At 53.8% G+C, this 24081-nt stretch overlaps 2 protein-coding genes across 3 annotated transcripts in view; one reads left to right on the forward strand and one right to left on the reverse strand.

Moving 5' to 3' along the window:
- Positions 1-8557, forward strand: part of NCOA5 (nuclear receptor coactivator 5) — a 30525-nt gene extending 21968 nt beyond the window's left edge. The window contains exons 3-8 of one of the 2 annotated variants that reach the window (XM_077167788.1): positions 213-539; positions 1155-1291; positions 2308-2434; positions 4143-4342; positions 5788-6108; positions 6575-8557. In XM_077167788.1, coding sequence (XP_077023903.1) covers positions 213-539; positions 1155-1291; positions 2308-2434; positions 4143-4342; positions 5788-6108; positions 6575-7164 — 1702 coding nt within the window. In that variant the 3' untranslated portion in view covers positions 7165-8557. Of the gene's footprint in view, positions 1-212; positions 540-1154; positions 1292-2307; positions 2435-4142; positions 4343-5787; positions 6132-6574 lie in introns of both variants that reach the window. The other variant, XM_077167789.1, reaches the window with a different exon arrangement.
- Positions 8558-11922: 3365 nt separating this feature from the next.
- SLC12A5 (solute carrier family 12 member 5) overlaps positions 11923-24081 on the reverse strand; it is a 35592-nt gene continuing 23433 nt past the window's right edge. The window contains exons 12-26 of the mRNA XM_077159427.1: positions 23596-23770; positions 22789-22907; positions 22088-22186; positions 20983-21102; positions 20479-20583; positions 19108-19276; positions 17123-17318; positions 16155-16324; positions 15381-15512; positions 14436-14543; positions 13188-13310; positions 12896-13095; positions 12534-12548; positions 12167-12300; positions 11923-12035 (exon numbers count right to left, since the gene is read on the reverse strand). Coding sequence (XP_077015542.1) covers positions 11944-12035; positions 12167-12300; positions 12534-12548; positions 12896-13095; positions 13188-13310; positions 14436-14543; positions 15381-15512; positions 16155-16324; positions 17123-17318; positions 19108-19276; positions 20479-20583; positions 20983-21102; positions 22088-22186; positions 22789-22907; positions 23596-23770 — 1957 coding nt within the window. The 3' untranslated portion in view covers positions 11923-11943. The remainder of the gene's footprint in view (positions 12036-12166; positions 12301-12533; positions 12549-12895; positions 13096-13187; positions 13311-14435; positions 14544-15380; positions 15513-16154; positions 16325-17122; positions 17319-19107; positions 19277-20478; positions 20584-20982; positions 21103-22087; positions 22187-22788; positions 22908-23595; positions 23771-24081) is intronic.

Here is a 24081-nt window from a genome sequence, read left to right on the forward strand (position 1 = left end):
TAATATCCTTATCTTCTGAGATTCTAGAACCTACTAGGCCTTAACTGTTGACTAGATGGATGACTGTCCTTAAAAATTTAGTCATGTTCTCACTGTTTGGCTGCTGTGTTTTGGAGAAAAACACTTGGAGGGTGGGGCCTTCCTCCTATAGGAGGTGAAGGTTGGCAGCCTTCAATTTCTTTGTCTTAGCATCTTCTTGCTCCCGCCCCCAGGGATCCCTATGGCTTTGGAGACAGTCGAGACACAAGACGTGATCGATCCCCAATTCGAGGAAGTCCAAGGAGAGAGCCCAGAGATGGCAGAAATGGCCGGGATGCCCGCGATAGCAGAGACATGCGAGAACCCCGAGACTTGCGGGACCACAGAGACAGCAGAGACCTTCGGGACCACAGAGACAGCAGAAGTATGCGCGACGCTCGGGACATGAGGGACCTCAGAGACTTTCGGGATCTAAGAGACTCTAGGGATTTTCGAGATCATCGGGACCCTGTATATGACAGATACCGAGATGTGAGAGACTCCCGAGATCCTATGTACAGGTACAGACACAGGCATTCTGCTTATTTTTGTAATTTTTTTATGCCTATTCTGTTGATATAATCAAATGCTTTTTCAGTCTTATATTTCAAATGTCTTTCTAGTGATAGATACTCAGTAAATATTTGCTTAATATGTGAATGGTTGATTGATTGTGCTGAGTGAATGAATCCAGGTCTTGCCCTGTGGCTTGCGAAAGGTAACATTGTGCAAGTGGAAGAAGATAGAGTGCAAATTGTGTTGGCAGTGTAAAAGGGAAGGTGGGTGGGGGACCTTGGAATGGTTCCTTGAAACTCATATGAATAATTGTTATTTTGCATTTGTTGTTGAAAAATTACTAATAGCCTGATCTATGGTGGGTGCTTCACATATGTTATTTCTGTCGGTCCATCCCACCCTCCACCCCCATCATTTTATAAGGCAGCTTAACTCAGTCACAGCTACAGAGCCTGTAAGCAGTGTATCCCAGATACAAGCCTTGTTTGTCTAATTCCAAAGTCCTATGCCTTACTTCACTTACTTCCTCAGAGGGAACTAGGTCTCAAAGAATTCTCTATATTGCATTTCTGCAGCATGGAACAGAGTTTAAATTGTTGCAAATTTCCTTAACTTTTCAGGAGAGAAGGCTCTTACGACCGATACCTGCGAATGGATGACTATTGCAGAAGAAAGGATGACTCTTACTTTGACCGTTATAGAGATAGCTTTGATGGACGAGGCCCACCAGGGCCAGAAAGTCAGTCTCGTGCAAAAGGTATAATAGCAGAAGCAGCCTGGTCTTATTATTGGTAGAACACTTTACAGAAGAAAAGAAAATAATAACCTATACCCCAGTTGAAAAAGAGCTAATTACTTGAACAGGCAGTTCACCAAAAGAAGAAATATAAATAACCCATTAATGTATAGAGAACATATAGATTGAAAATAGTTTTTTAAATGCAGATTAGTATCATCTGTCTGGTTAATCATCCAACAGGAAGAAATAAATAGGAAATTCCAACAATAAAAAATGAACTGAAGACATTAAGTGTTTACTTTTTGCCCATTGATCAGATAATTAGAACCATGCACATTTTGTATTTCTTTTCAACATGGATTTTTTATAATTTTTACTTAAACACATCTGTTTCTTTTTAGGTAAAGATAAACATGTTTTTTTAAGAGTCTGGTTTTTCTCAATAGATCTTGAAAGTTTTTCAAATTGTTGTTATCTGGTCAAGTTGAGATGTTTAAGAACCTCATTTTTAATTTGTTATAAAACTTTACTAACTCTTTTTTTTTTCCCAAGAGAGTTTTCCACAAACTCAAACATCTGTCAAAAAAGTCCGAAATAGTTCCCCCTCCTAAAAAAAAAAAAGCAAACTTGCATAATAATGAATTGCCCTTTTTTTTTAATCCACCAAATTGGCAAGAATCAAAAGGGATGATAATACCCAGTATTGACTAAGTGGTGAATAAGTAGGCACTAGGTGATCCACCTCTGTGGAGGTATAAATTAGGACTCCCTTTTTATAGGGCAGTTTGGCAATATGCACTAGAAGCATTAAAATAATCATGCCCTTTAATCCAACCATTTCATTTTGAGGAATTTATAATAGGAAAATATTAATACTGGTTATTTTTAGGAGGAAACTAGAAGATTAATTCACAATATACATGTGTTACAACCCTTGCCTATAAGTAGTTCAAGACTCAAAATAAAGCCTGTGGCTTGTTTTTTTTTTGAAGGGCACAGTCCTTATTTCAGTTTTCCTTAATGGTGTCTTGTAGAACGTCTGAAACGTGAGGAACGGCGTAGAGAAGAGCTTTATCGTCAGTATTTTGAGGAAATCCAGAGACGCTTTGATTCTGAGAGGCCTGTTGATTGTTCGGTGATCGTCGTCAATAAGCAAACTAAGTAAGAACCCTTTGAATTTTACTCCCCAGTACAGAGAAGGATCAGAAGAGAAATTCAGGCTCCCTTTTGGCAGCTCTACCCAGTAAACTTGGGCTGTTTATTCTGATGCTATGTTAGCCAAAGTTCCTTCACTTCTAGGCAACAGAAAGCCCAAAGGGGAGATTTTGGGTTTAACTGTGAAGTTCGGGCATAGCCAGATCCAGGGTCAAACTTATCATCAAAACCTGCCTCTGTGCTGGTGTCTCAGTGCTGCTTTTCTCAGTGTTATCATTCATTCTCAGTCAGTGTTTCCATTTGAAAAAGCAGAGTGGCACTGGCCTCCAGTTATGTTTCTTCTTAGCTTAGCAAACCCAGTAGAAAGAGTTTCTCTTTCCCAGAACTTCCACCAAAAGTCCTGGGATTATTTCTCTTTGGACTGACCTGGGTCACTTTGACATTCCTAAATGCCAGTTACCATGACCAGCAGTGCTGAAAATGTTTTGATTGGCCAGGCCTGGATCTTGTGTTCAGGGCAGAATCAGCCTTGTAGAGCCATGTGAACTGAGAGTGGGAGAGGGCTGCCTTCTCAAAGGAAAACTGGAGGGAGAATGGATGCTGATCAGTCGGAGCAGTTGGCACCCCCATCACAAGACAAGACTGGATCCCCAGTGCTCTGGGAGGCACATGTCTCTGCATCTGTTATCCAAGAACCAGCCCTTCATTGTGAGGTGCCGTGGCCTTGTAGAACTGTTAGATGACCACGTTAGTCAAGCCAGAGTTCACAGCACCATTTTACTCCACTTTTGCCACCTCTGATTTACAGTCTCTCCTCCAGTAGGGAGAGCAGAAAAGCAGAGGGAGTAGCAGCTTGCAGGCTTGGCAGGTAGTTGTGTTCCTTTTTCCCCAGGTGGTTAGCAGATAACTTCATATATTTTCTAGCAGTTTGGGGTTAAAGGGCTAATTTCAAAGCAGTAACTAGGGAAATAGGTGTTGAAACACCAAGCAACCGGCAGAATTGAAAAGCTCTCAGCTGCCTTGGGCAGAGATAGATGGTGCTCTAACTGTGGATGGCTTTTTTTTAATACCAACTGTATACTAGGTACTGGGACTATAAGAGAAACCTAAACACACAGCCTTTGTGGAGTTTATGCACCAGTTGGGCAGATGACAAAAGTATGTAGGTAATGAGTCAGTCCGATGAGAAAAGAATATATCAGGGATTTAATTAGATTGGCAAGAAAAGTCAAGGAAATTACTTAAATGATATTTTTCCTGTTTTATTGGTAAAGAAAGTGAGGTTCATAAGAGGTAAAGGGACTTGCTTAAAGCATCACAACTTTGCAAGTAAATGGTAAAGCTGAGGGATCCAGTCCCATCTTTCTTACTTTAAAGCCCATTTTTTCCTCACTGTGTGAAAAGTGAGACTGTGTAGCCTCCCCAAAGACAGACGTTTGCCACAAGTCTTAGGCAGTGGTAGGATGGTGTTATGGAAGAATCAGCTTCTGTCAACTTCTTGTGGAATCTTGGACAAGTCAAAACAATTCTGAGCCAGTCTAAAGCAAGGGAATTGGCTTAGATCCTTGGAGCCTGAAGAGGGCACTGGAAAGAGACAGCACGAGCTAGGATTTGAGCTCTCTACCTGCACATACAGTTAGCAGAGAGGAAGTAATGCATAGATTGGAAATTGGTCGAGGGGGGCTTACCCTGGACGCTGTTTTTGTTTCTACAGAGATTATGCTGAATCTGTGGGGCGGAAGGTGCGAGACCTGGGCATGGTAGTAGACTTGATCTTCCTCAACACAGAGGTGTCACTGTCACAAGCTTTGGAGGATGTTAGCAGGGGAGGGTCTCCTTTTGCGATTGTCATCACCCAGCAACATCAAATTCACCGCTCCTGCACAGTCAACATCATGTTTGGAACCCCACAAGGTACAGAGGCCCAAAATGGGTCAGAATCCCAGAGATCACAAGTCCATTAATTATTTTCAGCCTTACTCATCCAAAGATTCTGAGCAACTGACTCATGAATTTCACCTCAAATATGGTGGGCCCTTCTGTAAGTGGACTGGAGGAAACTTGCAGTCATTTTTCTAACCTGGTATTCTTTCAGTGGATACAGTTCTGGCCCTGCTATTTAAAATGTACTGTACATAGCCATTAAGGGTATACAGCGGTGGGCTGGCAGATATTTAACAACTGATGCTCTGAAGCAGGGAAGGAAAGTGCCCTGGTTTGTATAGCGTCTCCTCATTGCCGTGGTGTCAGTACTCTCGGTGTGTATTTCACACCACCAGCATGAAGTCACTGACGTGGCTATTGGAAGGAAATACACGTAGTTGACTGTCACTAGTGAGGGCCAGCCCCAGCACACCTGTGGCACATGCAGCTTGGAACATGATAGAATCCTTACTTCCACCTAACTTATAAGTGGAGGACAAAGGCGGGTAACAGGCAATTGGGATACTGTTTATAAGTGCTCTGGAGAAGTGAGCAGAGGAGGTCGTGAGAACAAGGAAGAAAGAGATCCTTATACCACCACCACCACTACCCCACCCCCCGGAGACTCATGATAGGTTCCTTCGGGTCCTTCCCTCAAGTGCCTTTTAGCTTACTTTGAGCCCGGAGTGTGAGACTCAGCCAGCTGATACCCTCCTAGGTGTGCTTAAAGCACGTGGCACCATAGGACAGACTTTTCCCTTTTGCCACTGTATTTGGGTTTCAATTTGCCTGACCCGTTAAACCCATAACCATAGAATACATAAGGCCCTCCTGTGAGCCACTTGTCTCCTAGACAGGATCCTCAAGATGTGTGTGGACATTCATATAAAGTTCAGAGAAGTCTTCTTGGTACCATTGAAACCACGTTGCACAGGGTTGAGGAGAGGGGTTATTTAGGATCACACTTTAATCTTATCCCATGACCTTTAGACTAGTGGATTCAAAAACAGTAAGCCAGCTCTGTTTTGAGGAGCACAGTGGGGAGCCAGGCTTTACAGAGGGGCTTTTTGGCCTCCTGGTGCAGTCTAGAGGCTGCTGGGCATGCCCCCTGTGGTTATTCTCCACATAGTCTGTTTGAATCTGTGGGAGGCCATCATGTTTCTTTGATTTTTACTACAAGTCTGTGATCAAGGAATTATCCCCAAAGAACCAACTCTGTATACAGATATGTGTTCCTTGCCAAAGATATCCATTCACCTCTCAACTTTCGTTTCCCTCTGACCCCTTGAGCCCCCACACCCCCATCCCTGAAGCTTTTTGTCACTGAAGTGGTTTTCTTGCCTGTTTGAGGTTAGGAACGGCTCAGTAGAGTCTAGCAAGTGGGCACTTAGATCTGTCACCGGAGAAAATAACTAACTCGTCATTCCCTCCCGCAGAGCATCGCAACATGCCTCAGGCAGACGCCATGGTGCTGGTGGCCAGAAATTATGAACGCTACAAGAATGAGTGCCGAGAGAAGGAACGTGAGGAGATTGCCAGACAGGCAGCCAAGATGGCTGATGAAGCCATCCTACAGGAAAGGGAGCGAGGAGGCCCTGAGGAGGGAGTGAGAGGTGGACACCCTCCAGCCATCCAGAGCCTCATCAACCTGCTGGCAGACAACAGGTACCTCACTGCTGAAGAGACCGACAAGATCATCAACTATCTCCGAGAGCGGAAGGAGCGGCTAATGAGGAGCAGCACCGACTCTCTGCCTGGTGAGCTACGTGGCAGGGCCGAGGTGAAGTTCTGACTCTGCATTTCTCTAATCCCCAGACTCTTGTTGGGAGGGTGTCAGGCCCAGACTCTTTGGGGTGTGTTTCGGGAATTGGCCCATCCCTTGGGTTCTTCCATGGGCCATACTTCCTGATACAATGATAACTTAAAAATTTGATACTGAATTCTGCTCCCTTTAGTTAATATGGTGTGGTGGGTGGAACTGGTGTTTCTGGCTCCTTGTAGCTGAAACGTATGCCCATTTTTGTTAGCGTTTCTCTGGGGAAACTAGGCTGTTTACTGAAAACAGCACATAGCATGAATTGGCCCCTTGGGGACGTTGATGTTATAGTCTATGTACTGTGTGATTGATGTGACTCAGTGACTGTTGTACTTCCCTTGGCTACTAGGCCTCCTGTCCTTGGGGGGGTTGTTTTCAACCAGATACCTCCCTCTTCTGTTTTCCAGGCTCGATTTCCCGCCAACCACTCGGGGCGACCTCGGGTGCCTCGCTGAAGACACAGCCGAGCTCCCAACCACTCCAGAGTGGCCAAGTGCTCTCCTCTGCTACACCCACTCCAGCTGCAACCCCCACCTCCCAGCAAGAGCTTCAGGCCAAAATCCTCAGCCTCTTCAATAGTGGCACGGTTACGGCCAATAGCAGCTCTACATCCCCCTCTGTCGCTGCTGGAAGCACTCAGAACCAGAATTTTTCCACAGCAGCAAGCAGCCAGCCTCAGCAAAGATCACAGGCCTCTGGCAATCAGCCTCCAAACATTTTGGGACAGGCAGGATCTGCCCGGAACATGGGCCCCAGGCCTGGGGCTCCTTCCCAAGGGCTCTTTGGCCAGCCTTCCAGTCGCCTGGCACCTGCCAGCAACATGGCTAGCCAGAGGCCTGTGTCTTCCACAGGTATCAACTTTGACAATCCAAGTGTACAGAAGGCTCTGGACACCCTGATCCAGAGTGGCCCTGCTCTTTCCCACCTTGTTAGCCAGACCACAGCACAGGTGGGGCGGCCCCAGGCCCCCATGGGATCTTACCAGAGGCATTACTGAGGCTAAATCTCTCAACTACTCCCAGTCCCCTCATTCCCTGGCCTCTTCCTACTTATTGCGTTCTAAATAGAGTTATTTGGAGGATGTTCTTTGCGCCTGTCCAGGTCCACATTGAATGTTGTAAGTTTCTACCACCTGCTCTCTCCTCTACTCAAGGCTATGTTGCTTATTCCTTCCAAAGTCAGAGTTTATACTGCATTTAGGGGTGTGTTTGTTGTTGGTTTTGTTTTTTGTGGGGGTTTTTGTTTTGTTTTTAGAAGATACATAATTTCTGGGGTCACTTGGGCAGTACATGTGGGCTCAGTTTTGATGGGTTTCTTAGGTCCCTTTGTCAGCTGGATTGAGGAGAGGAAAGGAAGATGCAGCCAGGCCCCAAACTGGCTGAGTTTGGAATAGCATTTTTCTGTCACTACCTTTATCCCTTTTGAACCTTCTGAAGCTTCCCAGCCTGGCCCAGCGCCAGCCAGAGCTCAGGCTTCTGCCCTGGATGCAGTGGCAGGCACAGTGATGTCCTGCCCTCATTGTGCATGGGTGGGGACTAGAAGAGACTGCTTGAGCATTCATAAATCACTTGCCCCAGAGTTGGTGACGAGTGGCCATGGCAGCCCAAATGCAGGAAATTTTCTGCCTGAGCCAGGGTTGTTTGGTTTTGTTGTGGGGTTTTGTTTGTTTGTTTGTTTTTCTGTTTTCTTTTTTATTTGCATTTATTTGGAGGATCTTCAGTGGACTGAACAGCTCCATTCCCAAGCAGTTTTAATATAAACTGTGAATCTGGGCCCCAACCACTCTTACCCCTCTTAATGTTTCTGTTAGCATCTCCCTCTCTGGTGGTAGTTTCATGGAGTCAGCTCTGAGAAGGCAACTCTAGACTCTGGATAGTGAACACCTTTTTTTTCCCCCCAGTGATTGATTTGTGTCTTTGGCTCAAAAAACAAGCTTTTGTTTTCATCTAGATTCTTGTTCTGTTTTCTGAGCAGCAGGAGGCAGGGACCATTTTGATATCAGACTTTGGGTAACTGGGCATGTTCTTGGTACAGTTTTGAGCCAGAGTGAAATTGTTAGAGGGAGGGCTTCTGGCTGCTGCTCTAAAATGGAGCCAAAGGAAGCTACCCTCCCCCTATGGAGAGTACTTATTAAGAGCCCTTTGGATCACTGTCTCAAGGGGCCCCTGGCAGGGTGCAGGAGAGAGAGAGCAGTGAGTAACAACCTCAGCTGAGTCTCTGCCAGTAGTTGAACAGACAATGGTTTCAAAACTCAAGGTCCCCAGATGGCAGCATTTTATGTTCTGACCTGTTTGTGTTATATAGTGTTTTGTTTTTTTTTTCCTCTTTGGAACTCTTGTGTTGTTAATAAGATGAGATGATTACTTTTTAATTAAAATGAAAAAGTAAAATCTGTGTTCATCTGTTTTTTTGAGTTGACTATCTGCGGCACCTCTTTCCAGGGGGCTATTTCCCAGGGTTGGAAGGTGAGAGTCCCCATTTAGTCTGCCTTGAGGCCTGGGGTCTGCTCCATTATGTCCTCAACCTGTAGATAGTCCTCAAACCATCTTTTAACTCTACCTTCTCTTATACAGTTCATCTCATTGGAAACTTTAATAACAGCTCGAGGCAAAAGCCTGCTGGCTAATAATAATGCTGCGTTAACCTTACTTCTGCTAACAGACATTCAGTGTGTTGGAAGGTTTGACTTCTTATTCTAGGAAAGGAAAATGGGGCTGTGAAAAGGCCATTTCTGGGTCACAGCGAGTGGTGTGGAGGTGCTCTGCTGACGTGATTCCCTCTCAGTTGCTGCCTTCCGTTCTGTCCATAGTGCAGGGAGTTGGCAGAACCACAGAACCACAGAACTTGGAGGACCATGGAGAGCACTTACTAGCCAGCCCACTAGGAAAGTTGGGATGTGTGGGGAAGTAACTAGACAGGCTCAGTAGGTTAGGACCAGCCACACGCCCACAGCACTGAGCCTGCCACTGGTAAGCATGCCCCATCTCTTAGGAGATGACAGTAGTGCAGCCCTCTACCACTCCTGCTACTCGTTTTTTTGTCCCTACAGGACAGGGCCCTGGACCAGCCTGTCAGTGCACAAACTAATCAACCCGACTTGGGGCTTCAGCCTGTCTCTTCTATGTCAGTGAAGATCATTGTTTCTGAATAAGAGTCTGGGGCACCCCTGGAGGGCCACCTTGAGTACCCCTCTTTCCACCTGCTTATTCTTCCCTCCTTGAGTATCCAAACAGCATACCTCATGTCATGAAGGGTATAATAAAATCATTTTTATTGCATTTTGTGCAGATGGGAGTCTAAAAAATTAATACAGTAAAAGCTATAAAGCATTAAATGGGAGCATTCAACAATTAAAGGAAAGAACCAACCCTCTCCTTTTCATATTGGCACAAGGAACACAAGATCAATACTGAGGCAGAGTGCAGAATACCGAAACACACTGAAAGTTAAAGGCAGGCCTAATAATAATAGTAATAAATACTCTTGATTTGGTTTGCAACCTCTCCTATTTACAAGGGTTTTCAATTGCATTGCATTGCCCTGCACATAGATCGACTAAACCAAAAGCAACACTAGTATCACTACAAGGCTACTGAAATATTGCACTCAGAATAAAAGTCACTTGAATGAACATGAAACATCTAGCTACAGTGATTATAAAGATAATTTTGATGACTGACATGATAACATTCATAACAAATATTGCACATGTAGCACAGAAAACTTGGGTTTTTGTTGTGAGATGTTTTCATCAACGGAAACTGCTCTTGCCAACCAGACGGTCCCAGCCCAGATAGTGCAACTTTGGTTCCCTAATTGGTGTTGGTTCAGCCTCTTTCACCTTCTGCCCAGTCCACCACTTCAGCCCTGGATTGTTTAGGCCCCCAGAAAGCTGGGGAGGCTGTGGTTCTCATAGGGAGGTCTTGTGACAGATGCAGGGCTGGTGTTAACACTTCTAACTTTCTGACTGGTAGCTGGGAGAATCCATCCGGTCCCCTGATGAACTCTGAGGGACCTGGCTCTAACTGCAGAACTGGCCTCCAACCACAGTATCTACCCCACTAGGATGGCACCAGCTCAGGCTCTCTGCCTGGGGCTCAAAGGAAAAGACACGGTGAGGTCAGGTGTACCCCGTGGCCCCAGCTCTGGGAGGTGGGCAGGATGTCTAACTTCGGTGCACGGGCCAGGGCCCTGGGGCTGGAGGTACTGTCCCCAGCCCCAGAGGGTGCTGGGATGAGCATGCAGGGCCTGTGCCCCTGTTAACGATGTGCCCTGGGGAAATGGAACCTGGCCTGTGCACCTTCTGTAGGGACAGAGGTCGGTTCCGACTGGGCTGGTGCGGCGGAAGCGCCAAGGACTGGAGCTAGGAAACCAAAGGCCTTAGGCTCTAGTTGGAGGAGGGCAGGGAGGCCCTAAGCACAAAGCACGTAGCCACTCCAGCCCTCCCCCGGGCCCGGGTGGCTGGGGTGTGCTAGAGGCCGCTGCTAGGCAGCGAGGCCGGGCTTCACGGGAGGCGGAGAAGGCGACTGGGTCCCCGAAGCCGGAGCTGCCGACTGGGGACAAGGGCGGGAACATCAGGCTCAGCAGTGGGGCCTCCTTGGTGGGTCGGGCCCCTGAACCAGAATCATTCCCTCTTCCATCACCTATTCCAGGGAGGAAACTCTGAAGAGGGGGCGCCGTCCAGCTCCCCAATTTCAGTCTTTGGCGAGGAACCATGGGATGAGGGGAGCAGGCGGCAAGCCGACCAGGGAGAGACGCCTGCTCCGCCCAGCGAAGGCACCGGGGCGGGGCTTCCTCGGGGGCGGGGCCTCTCGGTTTCTCTCCCTCCCGAGGAGCGCCCCTCCCCCGTCCTGGCCCCAGCGTGCATAAGAGCCGATGAGATGAGGCTGCGCGCGTGGGTCTGCAGCCGCGGTGGAAGCTCACGTCCGCTGGGAGGCGAATCCAGGAAAAGCTGGACACTTCTCTCCCCTCATCTCAGCAAAGAGCTAGGGGGAAGGGTCGGAAGCCAAGGGCGCGTGGGTAGTGCGAGGAGGCGAGAGCGGGGCGGGGGTGTCGAGGGGCCATGGCCACGACGCCCGCCTGGGCCGAAAGCACTTTTTGCCCTCAAAACCCTACTTCCCGAGGCCTCTGGCCCTCCCGGGCGCCCCCGGCGGGAGAGCTCGCCCGTGGCGAGAAGTCCGTTGCGCGTCTAGTCACATAAATATGGGCACGTTAAAAATACACGCGATGTCTCCTGTACACTATGTATAGGCTCGGCCCGCCCGCGCGCCCGGGTTCCGCGGAAAGGGGCGGCGGTCACGGCCGAGAGCCACCTCCCCGCCTGGCGCCCCGAGGCCGCGGGGACGTCGGGGAGCAGCGCGCGAGGGGTGTAGGGCGAGGAGCCCGGCCGGGCGCGGGGACCGGCCGGGGCCGGTGTCCCCAGCCCCGCCTGGGGGGAAGGGGTCGCGCGGACTGCCCGGGGTCCTCGAGCCCCGGCTCCGCTCCTTTCCGCTCCGCGCCCCCTCGCGCCCTTTATTGCAGCGTCTCCTCTGGTGGGGCGAGGCCGAGCTTAGAGAAGGGGCGGCGCAGCCGGGGCCGACGGGGCGCTGGGGGGCTGGCCTCCGCGCGCGCCCGTCCTCTCCGAGTCAGCCCCGACGGGCGAGGCCTGCGGGCTCCAGGCAGCGGGGAAAGGGGCCGGGGCGCGGGTCTATGTAAACGATGACAGCGGCGGGGGGCGCGGCGAGGGCTCCGGGGCCGCCGGCCGGGCGCGCTCGGCCCGGGTGGCAGGTCCTGGCTCTCAGGAGTAGATGGTGATGACCTCGCGGCCGCCGCCGCGGACCAGCATCACACGGTCCAGGTGCTCGGTGAGGACCTCGAGGAACTCCATGTCTGAGCTCTCGTCAAGGAGGACAGCGCCCCTTTCCCTCCCGACGGCGTGGGCCGCTCAGCAACCCCGGCCCGGGCTGGGATGCAGGGCCCCTGAAGCCCTCGCCCCGGCCCCACCGTGACCGTCAGGATACAGTTTTCGTCGCCGTTGCGGTTGCGCGGAGGCCCGGGCATGTTGAGCAAAACGAGTTTGGCGTCCCGGGATTTCTTCACGATGACCTCGTTGAGCCGCACGGCCGTGTGCATGCGCCGCACGTTGGACTGATTCCTGCGGGGGGCGGGGAGCGGGAGCCCGGGGCACGGGACAGCTGAACCCGGTGGTCCTGCCAGCCCCCGGCCGGATGGGGCTCCCGGGATCGCCAACCCAGATCTCTCCAAGACAGGCTAGAGACCCCAGAGGTTAGGGGCGCAAACTGGGGCTTACGATGGGATGGGCATGCAAAGAGCGGGGACCCTGGGCAACCCAGAAGAGAGAATGAAAAAAAAGTAGGAAGCACTTACAAGTTCTCCCACTCCCTTCAGGAAACAAGAGATGCAGAGAGAGGAAGAAAACAGAGAAGGATCAGAAAAAGAGGGAGCACGGGGGGGGGGGGGGTGCTGGAGCCACAGCACCCACCCTGCCTGAATACCGGCCCCAGGTCCCCGCTCCCACTTTACCCTCCCACTGCCTGCACCTGCACCTGCACGCTCTGAGCCCTAACCATCAGCCTCGACCCCCTAGGCCTCAGGTGGGGCAAACAAGATCAGGTCTGAGCTGGGGCTCTGCACTGCCAGACTGGGGGTCTTTCTGTTCTTTGGCTCTCCATCAGGAGGAAAGATTCTTTGGGCTCCCCCAGCCCCATCCCATAGCCCCAAGCCCATACGGCTTCATGCTGAAGAAGTCCTTGATGCCCTCGGAGGAGACAGGGCTGGGCCCCTTATTCTTCTCTGCCACCGACTTGTCCTTGGTCCAGGTGAGATGCACCTTCTCAGGATCCACCTCCCCCTCCCCCTCGGGCTCCTCCCCTGGGGATGGCGAGCTGCTGGGGCAGCTGGGAGCGCTCTGGTCGTGGATCAGCTGCACCTGAGGGGTGAATGAAGGGATGGCAGGTGATTCCTTGGGCGGCCAAAGGTGCTGCTCCCAATGGCAGGGAATTAGCCACCCCAGCCACACACCTCCTCCTCTGGCTTCTCCTCACTGTCAGCAGCCGTCTCTTCTGGGACGTTGAGACGGAGCCGGGTGTTAGCTGGGTTTTTTCTCCGGATGGAGCCTCGAGACTCATCTGTGATACTCTGGATCTAGGGAATGACACACTGGTTGGCACCAGCTCTGCTGGGAGTCACACCCACGCCCTACAAAGAGCTGCCACCAAAGCCGACGTTCAGCCAGGACACGCGTTTTGGAACCTGTTCCAGTTAAAATATTGCAACGTTTCTGTGGCAAAGAACCACTGCCTCCGCTGACCTGGCCACCTCAGTCCCCCTCCAGAACCCCCAACAACTGGAACCAAGGGATTAACACCTGACACAGCAAGCATCTTCTCTCCCTTAGCACCGTGGGCCAGGGCCAGTCAGTGCATGTGCCATTCCCTCACAACGTTCCCACCACCCCTGGCTGGCACCTTCACCCTCAGATGGCCTGTCCTTCCCAGCTAAAGGGATCACTGCGCATTCCCCTGAGGATCCTTTAATCACATTCTGAGATGTATGTTATCCACACTTGGGGAACCCATCACCTTCACCTGTAGATCTGCCACTCATTCCCCGTGTAACCCGCCACCCACCTCCGGGAACTCTTCTGCCCCAAGCCGTGATGGACCAGCACTCATTCCCCAAGGGCCTAACAGCCAGTCCCAGGGGAAGGGGGGGTCATCCATCCATAATCCAGTGATTCCACACTACCCACACCAGGGGGACTCTTACACTCCTCCCCCACTGATCACCTTCCCCTGCCCCAGAAGCCATCAACCACACGCCAGGAGCTTCACTCCCAACGCCCACTCATCACCTGTTATCCCTAAATATCCATCTGTCACCCCCTCTCTGAACCCTTGTCCTTGAATGAACCCTTGTCCCCCACACTGGCATCATCATCCATCCCCAGGGGACCCTCTATCTATATTGGCACCCACCACTCACTCTTGGGTCCCAGAAGCCACAGGCACAGGGGAATACCTGTCACCCATGCTAAGGGCCCTTCTGCACCCTGATTGGGGGGCTAGGTAGGTGCAGCTACAGTACGTGCCCCTGCTCCCGGGGCGCCTGGAGTGGGGAGGCAGGGCTGGGGGGATAGGTGATGAGCAGTGCTGCAGGGGAATGCGGCAGGGCCAACCGCCAGGAGATCAGCCCTGGGCCATCCTGACCCTGCAGACCCCAGGCCGGCGACCATGTGGCCTTGTCTACTCCCAGCCAGGGCCATCTCACCTCCCGCTCCCGCTCGTTCTTGGTTAAATGCATCTGTTTGAGGATCTGGGAGCGCTGCTCCATCACCAGCGTCTTCTCGTAGGTGTAAGCTGAAATGTCGCTCTCGTGCTGTGGGCAGACAGGGAGAGGGCAGGAGGGGAGAGGGAGGAAAGTAGGAGCTCTGAGCTCAAGGTCAAGGGGACGGAGGCTGGGACCCCTTCCTTCTGCCAGTCTCACCAAGGGCCAAGTTTAATCAAGGCTTGCGGGAGGCGAGGACAGAACAGAGGGGAAGGTGCTCTCTCAGGCAGAGCAGCTCATTCCCTCCTCAGCCCAGTGCAGGGCCTGGCCCAGGAATGGATGAATGAATAAATGAGTGGATTACTTAATCACCTCAGTGAATGGAGTAGGGGAAGAAAGAAGAAACAAAAGGATGAGTGTTCATGGGTGAATGGGTGGGTGAGTGAGTGAACGAATACGTTAATGATTGTATGGGTAGATTAATGAATGCACAGAGGGATGAATGGATGGATAAGTGAACTGGGGATGAGGCGAGGGTGGACGAGGGGCTGCACAGAACAGACGTTAGGAACCTGGACTCTGCCTGGGTTTGAATCTTGGCCCTGTCACTTATTGCAGTGTATTGTGGGGCAAACCACTTAACCTTTCTGTGCCTTAACTTCTTAATCTGTAAAATGGAAATGGGTATAGTAATTGTATCAGTCTCACGGGCCACGGTGAGAATTAACACATACAAAGCACAGAGCAGGCCTGGCAGAGGACGCTCACCCTGTATCACAGCCTGATAAAGGGGGACGTGGGTGGCAGCACCCTCGGGTGAGCCCTTAGTGCTTGAGGCTAAGGGGTGGGGTGGGGACCCAGCATCATGCCCCAATGGGTGCTGCTGGAGCCGAGAGGGAAGAGGTGCAGTGGGACTGCAAGATGGGCGGGGCAGCCCCTGGGACTCACCATCTCCACCACCTCCACCTCGGCGGTGATGCGCAGGTGGTATAGGAACGTGGTCAGGTCCTTCTTCATCTGGATGCTGTTGTCATCCATCTGGGCCACGGTGAAGATGCGCATCCGGCACTTTCGCCACACCTGCCGGGCAAGGCCGGGCAGCGTCGCCCACGGGCAGCCAGGAGGCCCCTGCCGCCTCGTCCCCCCAGTACACACTCAGGCTGACCTGAAATCCCCCTCTCAGGGCCCACTCGCTATAAAAACTCCCCTGCCCAGGCCTGAGGTGCCCCCGTTAACCATTCGGTTCCTTGGGTTAAGGATTGCTGGCCTTTCAAAAGGCCAGGACGTCTGAGGGGGAGATGCAGTGCTCAGCACCTGAGAACAGGACAGGAGGACACAGGGACCAGCCCAGGCGGAGCCCCTGAGCCTTGTCTATGGATGTGCAAGCACGCACACATGCACACACAGAAGTGCTCACACATCTGTGTGCATGCACACACACGAGCGCTCACACATTTGCATGCACACACACTCATACACCTGCGCGCATGCTCACACACCTGCCTGCACACACACTCATACACCTGCATGCATACACACACACGAGCGCTCACACATCTGCATGCACACTCATACACCTGCGTGCATACACACACACGAGCACTCACACATCTGCATGCACACACTCATACACCTGCGTGCATGCACCTGCGCTCACACACCTGAGTGCATGCGTGCACACACACGCCCGCAAACCCACGCAACACATGCTCACACCCTCACCTTGTGGTGCCGCAGCAGGAAGGGCAGCAGCATGAGCATGCCCCCGTCGTGCACGATCCACCAGACGTCGATGCTGCCCTCGGAAAAGCGCTCAGGATTCCCGGGAAACATGGACACGTTCTTGGTGACCAGCAGGGCCAGGTGGCCAGCCGTGGTTTCCCGGACCAGCTCTGCAGAAGGCCGGGGGGTTGGGCAGTGACTCGGGTCCCCTCCCAGCACCCAGCAGCCACAGGGGCTCCTGGCACTCAGCCCCCACCCCACCCGGCCTGGGGCTGGGGAGTCGGAAAACCATCTCCCTGGGCCTCAGTTTCCCCAGCTGTCCAATGACCATCACACCACCTGCCCTTTCTGATAATAAAGAACCCTGCCCTGCATGAACTCATGTAATCATCCCCAGACATGTAACTATGATCTACCTACAAAGAAGCGAGAGCAGCCTGAAGTTAACAGGGCAGGCTAAGGGCTGGTTCAAATCCTGGCTTACCAGCTGTGTGACAGGAAGCAAATTCCTTCATTTCTCTGTGCCTCAGTTTCACAACCAAGAAATCAGAGAAAACAGTTCCTACCCCTCATAAGACTGCTGAGACACTTGGAGAAAACTCGCTTGGCATGCAGTACACATTCTGTGTTGTTTCATTTCTCTATTCCTATCAGCAACTATTAGCAAGGAATCTGACGCTCAGAGAGGGTGAGTCACCTGTTCGCGATCACACAGCCAGGTAGTGCCAGAGCTGAGATTGAGACCCAGGTCTCTGCAACTTTAAAGCGGCAGTTCTCCCCGCTGCCCTGTCCACCTCCCAGGAGCCCAGCGGGAGCCAAGACTTCATCCTGTTTATAGGTGAGTCCCCAGCACATAGTGCTGCACCCGGCACACGGCCAGCTTGGCACGTGGTCACCTACACAGGCCCCATCCGCATTGGCCGTGCCTAGGGAAAGGTCCCCACTGCAGCCCACCAAGCACCCGTTACCGATGAAGTTCCTCCAGGTCTGATGATCTTCCTTCTGCCGCCAGTTGCGGGGCCAGCCAACGAGCACGGTGTTGTGCTGCAGCCCCCCGAGGCCCCCGGACTGGATCAGGTGGGACACGCCGTCGCGCAGGTTGGAGGAAATCACCACCTGGCAGAAACCTTTCACCTTCTCCGCCTCCATCAGGCGCCGGATGGACTGGTGGCGGGGGGGTCAGACCAGGGGCAGGCTCAGGCCTGCGGGGTCCCGGCCCGGCCCCTTCAGCGCCCCCACCTCTGCCCTCGCCCCTCTATCCACCCGGACCTCCCGGAAGTTCAGTTCTGTCCACATCAGCCCGAGGCCAGAACCATGCGTGGCTCCCCATTGCCCCCGGCCCCCACTTCTTATCTGTCAAGAAGGGCTCTTTGCCCCCTGTCCCACACTTCCCGCCTTCCTGCCTTTGCCACTCACACGGCCCCTGGCCCGGTGTGGCCCCCACCCCCGCTGTTCATGGCCCCCTGCCCAGCCCATCTGAAATGTCACCTTCTCCATATACCACCTCCCCCGCCAGGACAGAATTAAACTGGGCTTCTCTGCGTGACCCATGTGTTTTAACAGTTTTGAACATAGCATAATAATAAATATTTTAACTGCCCATTTAATCGTCACTGTGGGGTGTCCACACTGCTCCCATATTATGAAGGAGGAAACTGAGGCTCAGAAAAATCGAGGCTTGCTTAAGGCCACACAGTCAGGGGGGGCTACAGAGCTAATGGATGTTGCTGTGGGATACAAATCCAGGGATTCTGACTCCAGCCCCCATACTTTCACTTACTGTCCTCATGACAGACAGAGGTGCTATTTCTACCACTGCCACCTCCTGGCTGTGTGACCTTGGGCAAGTCACCCTACCTCTCTGAGCTTTGGTTTTATCACCTGTTAAATGGCGGTCACGGTACCTACTCATTAAGCAGTAGGGAGCGTTACACAACACAAGGCGCCACAATGCCCGTAAGGGCTTAGGGGAGCACCTGGAAATCATGAACACTCAACACCTTGTGTGACCCTTATGCCATCAACGCTCTAGCATCTGACATGTCTGAGAGCCTCCCGTGTGTGTTCTGTCTTCCCCACGAGACTGCAACCACCCTGAGGGCTGGGACTTGGTCTTAAACGTCCCATGCCTGCCACACAGCCCCTTTTCTGTGGCACACAATGAACTGAGCCGAGCAGCTGAGGCCTCCAGCTCTAGGCCCTGAAAGCCGGTGAGGCTGAAACAGCAAATGTCACAAGTCTTTAGGATGCCCCTCCCTTGCCTTACCTTTCTTCTCTTGTGCCCCTTTTTGTCTCCCCACACCTAGCCAAGGCCCTGAGGGCAGAGCAGCCTGAATGCCGGACAAACCCCTCCTCCATTACCCTTCAGGCTCTAGAAACCACTGAATGCTGAGAGCAGCCACGCTGGCTCTGCACGCAGCGCTGTGGCCCACCGGATGGGAGGCAGCATGCCAAGAGGAACGTGGGGTGAAATCCTGACAATGCTTCCAGCCTGCTGTGTGACTTTCAGCAAACTGCTTTCCCTCTCTGGGCCTCAGTTTCCTTCTGTGCCAAATATGGACCCTAACTCTGCCTACTCCAAAAAGTACAGGATCCAAATGAGTCTATAAATGTGAAAACACTGTGAGATATTTTTACTTTGCCAGGAAGAAGTCTGGAGTATAAATCAAGCAACGTTAACGCTGAGTTGTGGTTTTCTGTCCTTTAAGAAGTGACCTCACTTTCCTTATCCATAAAATGGGCCCTCCTTCATCTGGTGGTCTTTGGCTCTGAACTGGAGTCTAAGGAACTCACTTCTTGAGCCTTTAGGCTCCTCTTCAAAGGAAGAGGACATCAGACCCTGAGTCCCCTTTGATACCCAGGGGGTAAAGGAGGGAAGTACAAAGGGACCCGACCGCCTTCCCAAGGGCCCTCTCCTTGCCCCCCCACCCCATCCCCCCGGGCCTCCCCTCACCTCCTCTGCCCGCTGGGCCTGGGGATGGTGGTCCAGAAAGGTGCCCTCCAGGACAGAGCCCACGATGGTCAGGCCCTTGCCGGCCTTGAGCTGGGAGGTCAGCGAGAGCAGCTGCGGATGCACCACGTTCTGGTCTTGGTCCACGCGCACCAGCACCAGCAGCTGCGGCCTAGGGAGGGCCCAGAGCCACACAATCACCTGCCACCTGCTCGCCCAGCCGCCTGCGGCAGGCCCAACCCGCTCACTGGCACGTGCGCCCTCCCGCGCCCACAGCCGCCCACCGAGCCATCCAAACATGCATCCATCCATCCCTTGACTATCAACCCATCCAACCTCTCCCCATCCAACCCATCCATCCACCACCCACCCACTGATTTCACCTTCACCAATCCACTCTTCTATCCATATTCATTTACCCATCCATACATTATTCATTAACTCTGCACACATCCACCTCCTCACCATCCGTTCACTCATCCATCTCTTCACCCAACCATCCTCCCATACGTCCATGCACTTATCCATCCACCCATCTATTTAGTCACTGATTTCCTTATTCATTTAGCCATCCCCATCCACCCACCGCCTATCGATTTAATAAGCCTTCTCTAAGCACCTACTCCAGACTAGAACCTGTGCTAAGCATCTGAGGATTCACGTACAAGTAATGTAAACCCCTGCCTTCCAGAAGACGCAGTTTAGTTGCCATCAGCAAAGACAAACCAGCGATGTCCTAGGCATGGATCACACCCCAGGCCTTACACGTGGCAAAGTGAAGGAAACGAACGGGGGGGCGGGTTGGGTGAGCAGAGCAGTCAGCTCTAAAGCACCCTGGGCGGAGAGGCAGGAGGCAGAGAGGCCGGTTCCAGTTCTGCCTTCCATGACCGCTCAGCCCCTCTCTGGTCCTTGATTCTCACATGAATAAAATGGAGGGATGATGTTACTAATTAGAGTTCCCTAAGAGCCCTAAAACCCTCAGAGTGAATGACTCTACCTCTTCCAAAGCAAGCGCTACTCGGTGTTATCTCTCTCTCTCTCTCTGTGCACCTTCTCTGTGGAACTGTGAACTCATGGCATTCCCAGAGACTGGAAGGGGGCTTGGCATATATCATGCATTCACACATCCTTCTAACCAATGGAGGAATGAATGAATGAATGAAGGGTCAGAAGGCTGACACGGTGGATCGGGTTTGGGAACAAGTGTCTGTGACTCAGCTCAGCTCGGGTATTGAAGTGGGGAGGGCTCAATGCAGAGAGGTTAAGGCAGCGCCACTGAGGGGCCGCTCAGCAAAGTGAAGCAGGTGGGTACATTGGCCCCGCCCCCTTCCCCTCCGCCCCCCCCAGTCCCTCCCACACGTGGCCCCCACCTACCTCCAGTTCTTGGTGTGTGGGGGCCCTTCCTCCAGGCGCAAGAGTGCATAGCGAGCAGCACTGAGAGACAGGCCTCGGATGCCGTCACCCCACTCCTTCTCGGCCCTGGGGGCCAGGGAGGGGCGTCAGAGAGCAGCCAGGAGAGCACCGCCCCCCCACGCGGTGAGCCAGCAGCCTCAGGGCAGAACTGTCTGTCTCAGGCTCAGAAAGGACCCCCAAGGCACTCCTGCCACCTGGCTCAGGCAAGTCTTGGCTAAATTTCCTTGGAAAATCCATCCTAAACCCATTCTCTTAGCATCCTGTCCATCGCACAAAGCCCGGCTTCTCCCTGTGCCCACACCCCCACCCCCCAGTCCTTTCCCATTGCACATCTGCCCCTCCCCCTCCACTCTATGCCGCACCCTCCTGCATACAGCTTGGCCACCACCCCTCCAAGCACCCCTTTTCTCTCCCCGCGCCCCCCCACCCTGCAGCCTCTCTGCCCCTCCCCCCTTGCATACTGACCCGCGATATTCGATGTATTTGTAGATGAGGCCGGCGATAAGCATGGCCACCAAGGCATAATACCAGGAGCAGATGAACATGAGGGCCAGGCAGAGGCTCATGCCCAGGAAGGAGAGGGTCCTGCACACAGGGAGGGCCCGGCCTGTGAGCCCGGGTAGCACTGCAGCTGGAGTCGGGCTCAGACGGTCAGGGCCAGGTGGGCAGGGGCTGGACAGGAGCCCCGAGGCCCAGGTCCCGGGGAGTCACCCCATCATGGCCTTGAGCCCCAAGGGGACCTGGACACCTGGATGAGTGACCCCCACAGGCAGGAAAGCACAACCCTAGCCCCACCCAAGTGCTCGAGGCACCGTCCCATCCGGCCCCCACCCCTTCGTCCCTGACAAACAGCCCAGGCCAGGTGCTTCTGAGGCAGGAATCCTGGGGACTGCTGGGGGCAGGACCTTCCGGGAGGCGCTGCCTGGGGACAGGCCACTGGCCACACAGGGGTTCTGGGATGGCGGCACCAGGGGGCCTTGGGCTGCCCTCACTGTAGAACAGGCCTGACAATTTCCATCCTGCCGAACCCCACCGACCCACCGGGAGGGGGAAGAGCCGCGAAGTGAGATGCTAAGAGGGGCCACAGGCCCACAAAGGACCATCCCCCATGCAGCCAGCACACTGATGCCCACCTGCGCCCTGGTCGGCTGGTGCCGGCAGCGCCCCCATTTCACAGCTGAGCAAACTGAGGCTCGAGACGCTACAAGACCTGCCCGAGATCGCACAGCCAGGAAGTGCAATCGTGCTTCCAATTGGGTCAGGTCGACGTCTGCCCTCTGTGCTGCCTGGGAAGGGCCTCATAAGATTGATGAGAGGGAAAAAGGAGGCGGCACATGTCACATGCTTAGCATGGTGCCTGGTACAGATGACCCATGGGAGCAGGCTGGCAGCTGAGGCTGTGCTGTGTCACCCTCTCCAGGACCTTTCCCTTCTGTGCTGACTGGGCTACGGAGGCCAGAGAAAATGGGATTCCCTATTCAAGTCTGGGGTCCCTTGAATAGGGGGAGGAGGGACTGGGGTGGACCTGAGGGGATGGCCCTGGGTGGGCGCTGAAAGAGGCGGCACCCACCAGTGGTAATATCGAAAGCGAGGCCTCCAGTTGGGAGTTCTCAGCAGGGTCTGCACCGCACACGCCAGATTCACAAACATGTAGCACATCAGGAAGAACCTGGGACGCAGAAAGGGCCCGGGGCAGGCCAAGATGCAGCAGGAGGCCGGAGCCGGAACAGAGGCACAGGGGGAGAGCGGGGGCGGGGGAGAAGCCGGGAGGGGGCCCAACCGCAACCTGCTGCTCAGGATGGTGGGTTCAAAGGCTAAATCACCCCCATCACCCGTGCGGAGGTCGCCCCCGACACCCGTGCGGATGTCAACCCCCATCACCCGTGCGGACGTCACCCCCGACACCCGTGCGGACGTCACCCCCAACACCCGTGCAGATGTCACCCCCATCACCCGTGCGGAGGTCGCCCCCGACACCCGTGCGGATGTCAACCCCCATCACCCGTGCGGACGTCACCCCCGACACCCGTGCGGACGTCACCCCCAACACCCGTGCGGATGTCACCCCCATCACCCGTGCGGAGGTCGCCTCCCGTCACCCGTGCGGATGTCACCCCCAACACCCGTGCGGATGGCTCTCTATATAACAAAGCACGGCCTACAGTGACTATAAGGGGATCTCCTGTGCTGGCTGAAGTGGGTTGTCAAGGGTCCTAGCTGGAGGATCCGGGGAGAGGAGACACAGAGGGGGGCAGGAGGCTGGACACGCACATGGAGAGGATAGGGGCGACCTCGTCGAGTGACGCGATGAGGATGCCGATTTCACAGATGCAAGCGGTCAGGAGCAGCGCCCAGGTCGGCTCTCCGTTGGCTTTGCCGTGGCCAAAGACCTAGGGACAGAGCAGCCAGCATGGGGGCCGAGACCGTAAGGACTGCTCGGCCCCTTCCCCCAGGCTTGGGGACCAGGGAATTAGAGGCAGGTCTCCCTAACTAGTGAGGAGATGGGGAGAGGACGGCACATTTCCCATCCTCCGGGGGGTACTTCTAGCTCTTTCTCAGCCACCCAAGGAGGGTGCCACACTTTGCTGTATCCCTCCCACCCTGACACTGGTACCTCAGTGCCAGGAAGTTACATGATCCTTAAAGGGGAAAAGGAGCTCCAGGGGCACAGATGGGAGAAGGGCTATCAGGAGGTCAGCAAGAGGCCACGGTCGTGCGCTCTACAAATCTTTTAAGCACCAGGAAGAGTCACCCATTTCTTGCCCTTTGGCTGTCTCCCTGAGTCCCTGCCCAACCACTGGGCCAAAGGAGGGCCATTTGCCCCCAGTGACAGACACCTCTGCCCTACGAGATGGTGCTGACTTAGGACCAAACCCCAAGTAAGGTGCCCCACTCTGCTCAGCGGCGGGGCAGGGCATGAGTGCCCAGGAGGACAGCCAAGGCTGGCCGTGGCCCTGGCTCAGCGGAGGTCTCACCCTTCCCCTCTGGGCAGAGGCCGGGCTGCTCGGCGGGGGTGGGGCGGGGTGGGCTGTTCTCCCCGCACACACACACTCGTGGGCAGACACTCCCCACACAAACCTGCAGGAAGGGCACTATACCATCCCGAGAGATGGCCTGCAGCAGGCGCGGGGCCCCCGTGAGGCTCTGCAACCCAGCCCCACAGGTGGAGAAGAAGGAGCCGATGACAATGACCCAGGGGGATGGCCAGGCCAGCGTCCCCACCACCAGGTTGCCGTTCACAGCTTCACCGAACCTAAACGGAGCAGGAGAGGACGGATGGGCAGCGGCCCCTGGGAAGGTCTCCCCAAGCCAATACAGGACCGGTTGTGCACCCCAACACGGGAGAGACAGAGCCCCGAGCGTCCTGGGCACTTCCTGTCTGTGTGACCTCGGGCAAGTCATTTAACCTCTCCGAGCCTCAGCTTGGTTTCCTCATCTGTGAAACCATTAGAAACTATCTCATAAGATTGATGAGAGGATAAAGGAGGTGGCACATGTCACATGCTTAGCACGGCGCCTGATACAGATTACCAGCAGCACTTCTAGCAAAGGGCCATTGTGTAT

The sequence above is a fragment of the Tamandua tetradactyla genome, chromosome 1 (assembly GCF_023851605.1).
Source record: "Tamandua tetradactyla isolate mTamTet1 chromosome 1, mTamTet1.pri, whole genome shotgun sequence".
Lineage (NCBI taxonomy): Eukaryota > Metazoa > Chordata > Mammalia > Pilosa > Myrmecophagidae > Tamandua > Tamandua tetradactyla.